We start from the raw sequence: 10,611 nt of genomic DNA, 5'->3' as shown, positions 1-10,611 counted from the left end.
ACCGTGGGCGGCCGCAGCTTCCTCCTCCTCCCGGAACCTCTAGCCGGAAGTAGTCCGTCCGCCTTAGCGGCCCCCTTCTAAGTCTCTAAGCAGTTTCTAGGGGCCCGCCCCTCAGCCCGGGCTGGACTGTTGCGCCTGCGCAAGGGGTCGCAAGCAGTCACGCGCAGCCGGCCGCTTCCGGCGCGCCGCGAGGGCAGCCGGGACGGGTTTTCCTAGCGATCCGAGGTGTGCTGCTGCTGCTGCTGCTGCTGAACCGGTGCCGCGGCGACGCCCGTGTGCCTGCTGTCTTCCTCGGGCTCCCCGGGGCTTGACCCCCGGGGCTCTCGGCAGGCGTCGGTGAAGAGCCTGCAGAGAGAACCTGCGCTCCCACACCCGCCCTCTACAACCCCATATCACGACTCCGAGGAAGGGGAGAGAGAGGGGCTGTCGCGACTCCGTGCCGTGTGTCGCCGGGCGGGGCCGCGGGGCCGGGGCTCCTCTAGCCCCCGGGATGCGCGCGCGAGTCCTCGTCTCCACTTCCTTGTTGCCACTGCCACGACTGGAGCCGCCTCTCTCCGACAGCGGGGAGCGCGAGTGCGCTGGCCAGCCCCCCCGTCGAGCCCCCTGGCCGGGCGCCTCCGGGAATGTGAGCCGCGCGGCTTGCACGCTTCTCCGGGTAAGTCCCACCTTCGAGCGCCGCGCCGCACCGCACCGGCTGGGCGCCCACGAGCTGGGAGCTGCGGCTCTCTGAGCCTTGTTGCCTCTTCTACGAAGTAGGAGTAGTGAGCCTTAGTTTCTACCTCCCGCATTCGGTACCTTTGGGACATCTAAGGCCCGTAGGCCGACCATGGCCGACTGCTGAGCTGTCAGAAGCCATTTAATGAGGTTCCGAGGAGGATCTGATAGGACGGTGAAAGCGTGTCACAGATTTCAAGTACTGCCTTACTTCTCTTTTACAGATGAGAAAACTGAGGCTTAGAGAGAGTAAGTAGATTGCTCAAGGTCATAGAGCTCTGTGCGCGTCCTGTTAAAATGCGTAACTTAAATTTAGTACCCTGATTTTCTGCCCTCCAGAGCCCTTGGTTTTAACCTTTATATTATCGTGCCTTTTTTTTTTTTTTTTTTTTTTTTGCATTGCTGTACTGAGGCCTAGGATCTGAAAATACTCTTGGACCCAGGCTTAAACCGGGCTACTCAAACAAGCCAAAACTCAGTCTCTTCTTGCCCCTACCCCAATATGATTGTAATGATTGTGTTTTGTTCTGGGTGCTAAAACCCTGTATGTCATTCTTTACAGAAGCTCTCCTGCAGTATTGCTTTTCTCTGCAAGACTCAAGGCCTGAGAAGTCAATTATGAAAGGCAAAAAAAGCACATCCCCACATAGCCTTGATTTGAACCCTAGCATCCCTTACCCAATGAAGGCACTGGCCTATCTCTTACCGAGCCAAGTTGTGGGTTATGTTCTCCAGAGTTGCACTATAACAGAATGCAGTGGGGTTCTTTTGTTGTTGTTTTTGTTTTGTTTTCCAATGGGAAGGGAAATCATTTAGACATGGTACAGAACTAGAAAGAACCTTAGGAATAACGTGTTCTTAGCCTCAGGTATATCTTTGAAATTATAGGTGAAACACCTGTCTGCATTTTCTGGGAGAGGGTTTTTCCTGCTTTACAACATTCTCAAAGGGATTCTTGCCTCTCAAAAAGTTAGGAGCCACTGATTTCAGCCTCTTCAGTCTCACTTGAGGAACAATTGAAATTTAGGGAGGGGAATAGACTTATCTGAGATCGCATGGTTAGAATTTAGACTTGGATCCTGGTCTCTTGACTCAACACACAGTGCTTTTTTTCTCATTATACTTTATCAGATACCTCATCATTTGTGGAGTGAGTTCTAAATGAGATGTGAGTAGGCCTTGTAATACACTTATCAGTTCTGTATTTACTTACACAGCTCCTTCTTCCCAGAATCCTAAATTATCTTCTGACAGATTTCCCAGAGCAACTATATTATTTCTCTCTCATAAAATTCAAGTGGTTTTTGGGAGCCTTTCTCCATCCAAGGATTGAGTCTGTGGGTAAAACTCCAGCTTAGCGTGTGGCCACAAATAAACGAACTCTTCTTGAACCCAAGGATTGAGTCTGTGGGTAAAACTCCAACTTAGAATGTGGCCACAAATAAACTAACTCTTCTTGAACTAGTCATTGAATTTTTTTAATGCCTTCCTTTCCCTAGGAAAAGCTATTAGTAGGTTTTCTGTTTCTTAGGCCAGTGCTAGAGAGTTAATATCAGTCTGTCAGATTACTGTTTAGACCTGAGCTGTTCAGTACCGTAGTTGCTAACCATGTGTGGTTATTTAAACCAATTACAATTAAATAAAATGAAATCAATTGAGTTCTTCAATCACACAAGCCATATTTCAGGTGCTCAGTAGCCATAAGTAGCTACAGTATTGGAGCAGCACAGATGAAGAACATTTCTGTCATCACAAAAAGTGTTTTGAACAGTGCTGGTTTAGAGGGTTGTGGGTGGAGATGGGAGCAGTATAGTATAATGGAAGAAGGCTCACAGTTGGATTTTTGAACTAAAAAATCTGCCTTTCAAGTTCCTGGGTGTGGTGGCCTTGGGCAGGTCGTTAAGCATCTCAGGCAGAGATGATTCATCTTTAATAATGAACCCTTTTTGTATAGCACTATTCTCAAATGGAGTTATGTCCTTGAGCCTTATCACTATAAGTGTGGTAAGGTGGGTGAGACATCTCTTGTTAATGTGTGAGAGAACTGAACCTAAAGCAGCTAGAGGACCTGCCCAAAGTCATACAAACTGGCAGAATGTAAAGAAACTTGCTACATATTGGCACTTAACACGTTTGAATGAATGAGTGAATCAGTGAAGCATTTTGCTTAAGGTGATGCCATGAGGGAGTGTCCAGAACTGACTCCTGGCCAAGTATTTACCTGTTACCATATGGAATTCTTACAATGTGGGGCTAATCTTTGAGTTGAAGGATTACTGAGCATCCCATGAGTGAGTAAAAGTGAAAGGGCTCTCTAAGCTAGTGATTCCAGGTTTGCCTAGTCAGAGGACTCACCAGGTGCACGTGTTAAGCACATGGATTGCCACACCCTTTAGTGATTCTGATTCAGAAGGGCTGAGGTGGAACCCTGGAATCTGAATGTTTAGTAGGTTCCCCAGGTGCTTCTTAGGATCCATCTGATGAGTTTGGCAAGTGACTGAGTCTTAAGGCCCTGGCAGAGATAAGGATCATTGGATCAGGAGGCCGCTCTCCCCTTTAGGGTAGGTTCTTGAACCTTGTTTATGTTTGACTTTCCTCTAGCCATGGATGCATCATATGATGGTACTGAGGTAACTGTCGTGATGGAGGAAATTGAGGAAGCCTACTGTTACACTTCCCCTGGGCCACCCAAGAAGAAGAAAAAGTATAAAATACATGGAGAAAAGGCCAAGAAACCCAGGTTAGCCAACACATTTTGATAGCTGGCATTTATAAACAGAAGCTGCTTGGAGAGCTGTGTTGAAGAAGACTTCAGCCTGTGTCCAGTTTCACTGAGAGTGCCATGTCATTTGTTGAAGTCTCCTGATGGGCAGTGGGGTTGGGGGGAAACGGTGATTGAGAGTGGGAAGTGGCTGATGGATGCCAGCAGTTGCCATTCCTGTCCAAATCTTGGTCGTGTTTCTAGGCTTTAGCAGGAAATATACATACAAATGGTGGAAGCTCGCTACAAGAGAACCACTGTATTTATTATTAATGCCATTGTTATTTAAATATTTAATTAGGACATCAATAAAAATTTGGAATTACAAATAGCGCCAATGATATCTATTAAGAATATCCAAATTGCAGCTCTAAGCTCCCCCTTAACTGTGAACACTCCAGACTTCTTGCTGAGGCTCCCAGCACTGGGTCACTTTGATAGTTCTGCTTGCTTCCCTCCCTCAGCCTTGGCGAGGTGCTGTTGACCAGTGAGATGACCAAAGGCTGTGTAGAAGAGTAGGGTGTGAGTGATAATTAGTTCTCTAATTAACCTTTTCCTGAAAGTGGAATGACGGGACACCTTTATCTATCTTTGCCCATGTTGGGATTTAAGCCCTGCCGAAAATGTGGTCATGGAAAAGTAGACCAGACAAGCCTTTGCTTCCACGTTTCTGGAGGGAGAAACCTCCCCCTGTTCACCCTTTGGGGGTGTTATTTAAATGTTTCTTTGCTTCAGTCTCTATTTAGAGAAATGCTTTTGAAATGAAAAGCTAGGTTTTGTATTTAGCTCTTCACTACTCAAACATTGTAGTATTTACTGGTTGAGTGAGGGAAAACCTTAAGAAGTCCTTGCTTCCTCAGGTCTGCTTACCTTCTGTACTATTATGACATCTACCTGAAAGTGCAGCAGGAGCTCCCCCACCTCCCTCAATCTGAGATCAATAAGAAGATTAGTGAGAGTTGGAGGCTTCTCAGTGTGGCCGAGAGGAGTTACTACTTGGAGAAAGCCAAACTAGAGAAAGAAGGTTTGGATCCTGTAAGTAATTTTTTTTTCCTCTTCTTCAGCTAATACCTCCATTGCCTTAGTGGTGAGGCTTTGGGGAGTCCAACCCCCTGTTCTCCGGTTTCCTTCTCTCTTCTTAGGAAAACTTTGAGTTGAGTCATTTTTACCTTTCTTGAGTCTGATATTGTCTGCTTCTTTTTTTTTTTGGCTTTGCTGCGTGGGTTGGGGGATCTCAGTTCCCTGACCAGGTACCAGGTATTGAACCCAGGCCATGGCAGCGTGCCAAGTCATAAACACTGGACTGCCAGGGAACTCCCTGTCTGTTTCCATTTCGGTCATGCCCTGCACTCTCTACTCTTTGCTTGCAGCAGTACATGATCTCCAGTGAGCCTTAGGTTCCTTTTCTGAATTTTAGCAAAACTTGGAGCCACTTGTCCTTGTGGGTAGTTAGTGTTATTTTTCTTTTATAGAGTAGCTTCTACAGGCATTTTCCCTACACCATGTTTCATGTTATCTGTTGAGTGTAAGTATAATTAATTTGTGTTGTGCTCACCACTGTCAGTTATAACGTAATCAGCAATTAGGCTTGCAAGTTTAGAGGTAGACACAGCTGCTTTATTTAAGGCAACGTTCTTTTGTTACCACTGGTTACTGGTGGTATTGAACTGTGCTAGAAGGAAAAGTGGAAGGCTAAAGGTGAAATTGATGGAGGACATTGAGCCTTTGAGTGCTTGGATTAAAGAATAAGCAAGGAAGCACTTAGGTTTGTGTCTGTCAGCCATTTTGTTATTTCTAGTTCACAGGAATAAAATGGACTGACAACTGTTAACACTGCTGTTTTTTTTTAATTTATTAATTTAATTAATTTATTTATGGCTGTGTGGGGTCTTCGTTGCTGCGTGCAGGCTTTCTCTAGTTGTGGCGAGTGGGGGCTACTCTTCGTTGCAGTGCGCGGGCTTCTCATTGCAGTGGCTTCTCTTGTTGCAGAGCACGGACTCTAGTCAAGTGGGCTTCGGTAGTTGTGGCACGCGGGTTCTAGAGCGCAGGCTCAGTAGTTGTGGCTCCCGGGCTTCGTTGCTCTGCGGCATGTGGGATCTTCCCAGACCAGGACTCTAACCCATCCGAATTGGCATGCGGATTCTTAACCACTGTACCACCAGGGAAGCCCTGCTGTTTTTTTTTTTTAACTGAAATTCCTGCAGGAAAAATAACCTTGTTATTGCAAGCTGAAACCTTTTAACCTTAACTTCTTTTTTTTTTCAATTGAAACAATTGTCTCTAACTTCTTTTTTTATAATGAAGAGCAAAGGTTCTTCAGGAATGCAACAGCTATGTTATAGCAGAATGGGTTGTATTTCCTTTAGTGGAGCCCATCTGCCACTGATTATGCCATTTAGATTATTTTGTCCTTGTTGGCTTGGCATTTACCTTCTTGGAAGAGCTTTGTGTTACGTACAGTCTTGGAGATGCCACTCTGTACTTCTCCTCTAGATGATTTGTTTGTAAACTGTGAGTCTAGGAAACAATCCCTGTGGAGAGGGGGAGGCGGAGTCAAGGAAAGGTACACATATTTTTTTTGGTTTCTCCCTTATAAGGTCACAAACTTTTTGCCCATGATATAAGAAAATTTTACCTAATCTTGGAGTGATATGGTTTTTAAAACCAGACACTAATATAGGTCCTTATTAAGGCTTTTTTAAAAAAAATTAAGTAGATCATCTACAATGATTTTTCCTTATCCATATGTAAATTTATATCTACCATCATCTTTACCAATACCCCCAAGATCATTAATAGACTAGCTCTAATATTAACTAGCTGTAACCTTGGAAGAATCACTTAACCTTTGAGTCCTGCTTTCCTCATTTGTAAAATGGGGATAATAGTATCTATTCACAATGTTTAAAATGGACAATGTAAAACACCTAGCTGAGTTCTGACTTGGTGAGTAAATAACACTCTTGAGTAGATTAAATGTCCAGTGACCATATAATAAGAAAAGGTGGCATTTAATGAGCATCTGGAATGTACCAAGACAGGCTTTATATGCTGTTTGGCCTCTCCCTGATTACCTGGTGTACAGGTGGGACCCTCCTGCCTGCATACTTAGGGAGCCTGTCAGAGGCCTTGGGGCAGGCTGTCTCCTTGGCAGCCCTTCAGGTCTCCTGCCAAGTGGCTGGGCCTATGGTTCCAGTGTCATTCCTTACAGTCTGTAAGATGACTGCCATTCATGCTGCCCTGGTTTCTTGTGCTTGGATTTGTTGATTAAGTCCAGACCAACCTATGTATTTGCCACCATTTAGTCTTGTTCTCTTGACCTGTCTGCTTCAAAGCGTGACTTGAGAATATCATTTCTTCATTATCTCTCCGGTAAAGGCTCCATAAAGGATTTGGACAGTCTGCTTTCATGTTTCATCTCAGTGCTTCTTTTAACTTTCATCTCTGACTGCTTCCTTTGTACCCTAAGTAGTCTCATTGACTTCTTGCTTTTGATTTATTTAAGGATCCTTTTGTAATTGACTTAGCTCCTTTTAAATGATGCTTCTGAAATTATTTTTTGGTCTGTTTAATTTCAGTTCTCACTTATCTGTTCATTTTGAACTTTTCTATCTTCCTCATTGGGTAACTTTCAGTTTAAATTGAAAAAAATAAAAGCACCTTTTTCTTGGTGCCAGTTAGCCATGCAGGGCTGTGCTTCTAGTACCTGGTCTCCTTGCTCCTTAGAAGACCTGGCCTGGAGTCCCACCTTTACTACTTACTAATTATGTGTTTTGGGAAAGTTTATCCTCCTTGAGCTTCAGTGCCCTCATTTGTGAAGTGGGAATAATAATAGTACCTAACTTAGTAGTATTGCTTTAAAAGCCAGGAAATTATTTTCTGAACCTTAAGATCCTAGGTCATTGTTAATATTTATATTCTTCTCCCTCCCCATCACCTCCCAATATATTCAGTGCTTATCAGATAACCACTTCCCTATACACATTCTCTCGTGAAGCCTTCTTATTGATTGATAGCTTTGTGATCTGTTCATTCTCTTCTTTGCAAGTCTGGAAGAAGCCAGTGATATCAGAATCCTTGCTTGCTGCCCTGAGATCCAACATGGCCTGTTGGTTTGTATTTGATGCTTTTAAAGGTTTCACTGAGCATTATACATTCTGGTATCTAAATCTTCAGCTACTTTGGAATCCTAAAGTATCAAAGCTGGAAAGGAACTCATAGATAGCCAGATTCAGCTCCCTCGTTTTACAGATGGGGCAGCAAGGCCAAAAAAAGGGAAAGGATTTGTTTAAGACTATGCCAGACCTGGGATTTCAGCTCACAGTTTAAGATGCCAAGATCAGTGCCCTTTCTCGAATCTAATCCACGTTATCTGTCTCCTATGTGATTGAGTGAGTAAGTTACATTGGCTAAAGTGTGATTCAGATGAAGATGACATTGCTATTGGCAGAGGCTGACCCTGTCTAAGTCTTAGGTCAAGAGAATGGAGTCTTTCTGGTTCCTTTGCAGAAAAAAACGAAGAAAAAAAAGGCTTATAAGTATATATCTATGTGGTCTTATTCCATTTATCTCTGCTTGTCTCCCCGACCTGGCTTTTTCATCCTCAGAACTCTAAACTCTCTGCACTGACCGCTGTGGTTCCGGACATCCCAGGTTTCCGCAAGATCCTCCCTCGCTCAGATTATATCATCATCCCAAAGAGCAGCCTGCAGGAGGAGCGGAGCTGTTCTCAGCTAGAGCTGTGTGTGGCCCAGAACCAAATGTCCCCTAGAGGACCATCCCTTGTGTCCAACACTGCCCTGGAGACAGTGCCCAGCCATGCAGGCATGGCAGAACAATGTCTGGCTGTGGAGGCCTTAGCTGAGGATGTGGGAGCCCTTGCCCAGCCAGGTGCTGTACAGGAGATCACCACCTCAGAGATCCTCGGCCCGGATGTGCTCCTAAATGAGGCTTCCCTGGAGGTAGGGGAGAGCCACCAACCTTACCAGACAAGCCTGGTAATTGAAGAGACCTTAGTGAACGGCTCACCAGACCTCCCCACTGGAAGCCTGGCTGTGCCCCACCCCCAGATTGGGGAGAGCATGTCAGTGGTAACAGTCATGAGGGTAAGTGACTTTGGTTCTGATGATTTTGCTTTACCTGGGATTGTTAAAAAGGCAGCTAGCACCATGCAGTGTGATTCTGAAATAGTGGTAAGTAAGAATACTGGTGTGGCACTTCTAGTTGGACTGCAGTTCTCTTGAACCTTTTTGTCCCCAGGCTTGGTCCAAGTCCCCAGGCTTCAGTTTCTTAGGCACCCTCACCAACTCCTCTTGCCCAGTATAGCCAACATTTTCTTCACATGAGATAAGGTACGTTAACAGGAGGGATGGGGATGATATTTGGGCTGTCCATGAGTCAGAGCCAGGATCTGTTTGGCTATTAGTATTAGTTAGAATTTCATGTTCCCTTAAGATTGTTTCAGCAAACACAATGGCACCTTGAACTGTTCAGGAGAATTTTTTTAAATAGTCTTGTTGGGCACAGAGTAAGTAGGAAGAAGGAAGTTCTCTTCAGGGCCAGGTTGATGGGACTAATAGCTGAGAAAGAAGAGGGAGGTATCTCCCCAGTGGCTTTCCTGTCATGCCCAGTTGAGGAGAAAGAACAGTGATTTCCGTGATTCCACAGCCTGGTCCCCTGGAAGTGGAGAGTTGGGGAGCTGCCACCATGCTATTACTCCGGGTGCGATGGCATCCTCAAAGAGGTAGTTGTTCTGCTTAGGCTAAGAGGACCAGCATGCGGCGGCCCCTGTGGCCTAGATGGATGAGAGCAGATAGCCCTGCAGAGGATTCTGTGCCAGGCGTAAATCTGTTTTATTACTTGTTGCCGCAGTGCTGTTTATGATGATGAAGCATGCCACTAGTTAAGGCAGATTAATAGGTCGCTAAGAACATTTGACAGGGTCAGAAGAATTGGGTTCTTTCACTAACTGCTTATGTGATCTAGGGGTTCTGAGTCTCTTCAGAACCTCAGTTTTCTCATCTGTAAAATGAGGATAGCACATTCCTTGTGGTACTGGTTTTCTCTGTCTCTGTTTGTTCTTAATTAAACTTTTATTTTGAGATAATTATAGATTAATTCATTTTTTTGATGTGCCCGTTGGATAAGCACATTATCTATGGTTATTGGACTTGATTGGTCTTCAGTGTTGTGGATGGTCCTGGGTGTTCTTCACTCCATCTCAATAAAACTTTCTTCTCTCCACGTACCTACAGGATTCCAGTGAGATTAGCTCCTCTGCGCCAGCTGCACAATTCATCATGTTGCCTCTTCCTGCCTACTCGGTTGTGGAGAACCCCACCTCCATCAAACTGGTCAGTGTGTGGGGAGTTCAAGGAGATTAAGGCTCCATAAGAATTCTCTTCCAGGTAGTTTTCTAAAAGTCTTAACAAACTTAGGACATTGGGACTGGCAAAGATCTCAGAGGTTTTTCTGGTTCAGGTATTCTTAACTGGGGGTGAGGGAGTGGGGGAGGGTCTGTGAATGGACCTCCGCAGGAACCTCCTCAAGGAGGTCCAGTTCAACGGACCTCCATGAACTCCTCAAGTTACATACAAACTTTTCTCCTTGAGAGAGTATTTTCCTGGGATAGGTTCCATGGCTTTTATCAAAATTTCTGAAGCAGGGCTTCCCTGGTGGCGCAGTGGTTGAGAGTCCGCCTGCCGTTGCAGGGGACACGGGTTCGTGCCCTGGTCTGGGAAGATCCCACATGCCGCGGAGCGGCTGGGCCCGTGAGCCATGGCCGCTGAGCCTGCGCGTCCAGAGCCTGTGCTCCGCAACGGGAGAGGCCACAGTGGTGAGAGGCCCGGGTACCGCAAAAAATATATATAAATAAAATAAAATTTCTGAAGCATACGTGTTTTAGAAAAATTGAGGGATCACTGATCTAATTCAATCCTGTTATTGTGCAGGTTAGGAAAAAGGTCCAGAGAAGAGAAAGGACTTGTTCTCTCTCTGATTCAAGGCCACTGGGCTGCAAAACAAGGCAGAACGAGGACCCTGGGTCTTTTGATTCTCAAATGTTTTTTCCATCACACACTGCAGCATGTGGGCTGAGATTTATTCCTAAATATCTCATGTTTCTTTATGATATTGTA

The 10,611-nt window shown here is 45.2% G+C and overlaps 1 protein-coding gene across 9 annotated transcripts in view; it reads left to right on the top strand.

Moving 5' to 3' along the window:
• Positions 1–239: 239 nt before the first annotated feature.
• Positions 240–10,611, top strand: part of HMGXB3 (HMG-box containing 3) — an 83,322-nt gene continuing 72,950 nt past the window's right edge. For 3 of the 9 annotated variants that reach the window (XM_060008541.1, XM_060008540.1, XM_060008536.1), the window contains exons 1-4: positions 3,161–3,454; positions 4,336–4,510; positions 8,083–8,580; positions 9,730–9,828. In XM_060008541.1, the coding sequence (XP_059864524.1) occupies positions 3,297–3,454; positions 4,336–4,510; positions 8,083–8,580; positions 9,730–9,828 (930 nt within the window). In that variant the 5' untranslated portion in view covers positions 3,161–3,296. Of the gene's footprint in view, positions 656–3,159; positions 3,455–4,335; positions 4,511–8,082; positions 8,581–9,729; positions 9,829–10,611 lie in introns of those variants that run through there. The other 6 variants (XR_009518940.1, XR_009518938.1, XR_009518939.1 and 3 more) reach the window with 4 other exon arrangements.

This window comes from Delphinus delphis, chromosome 3 (genome assembly GCF_949987515.2).
Source record: "Delphinus delphis chromosome 3, mDelDel1.2, whole genome shotgun sequence".
NCBI lineage: Eukaryota > Metazoa > Chordata > Mammalia > Artiodactyla > Delphinidae > Delphinus > Delphinus delphis.
This window is presented reverse-complemented; position numbering and strand designations above follow the sequence as displayed.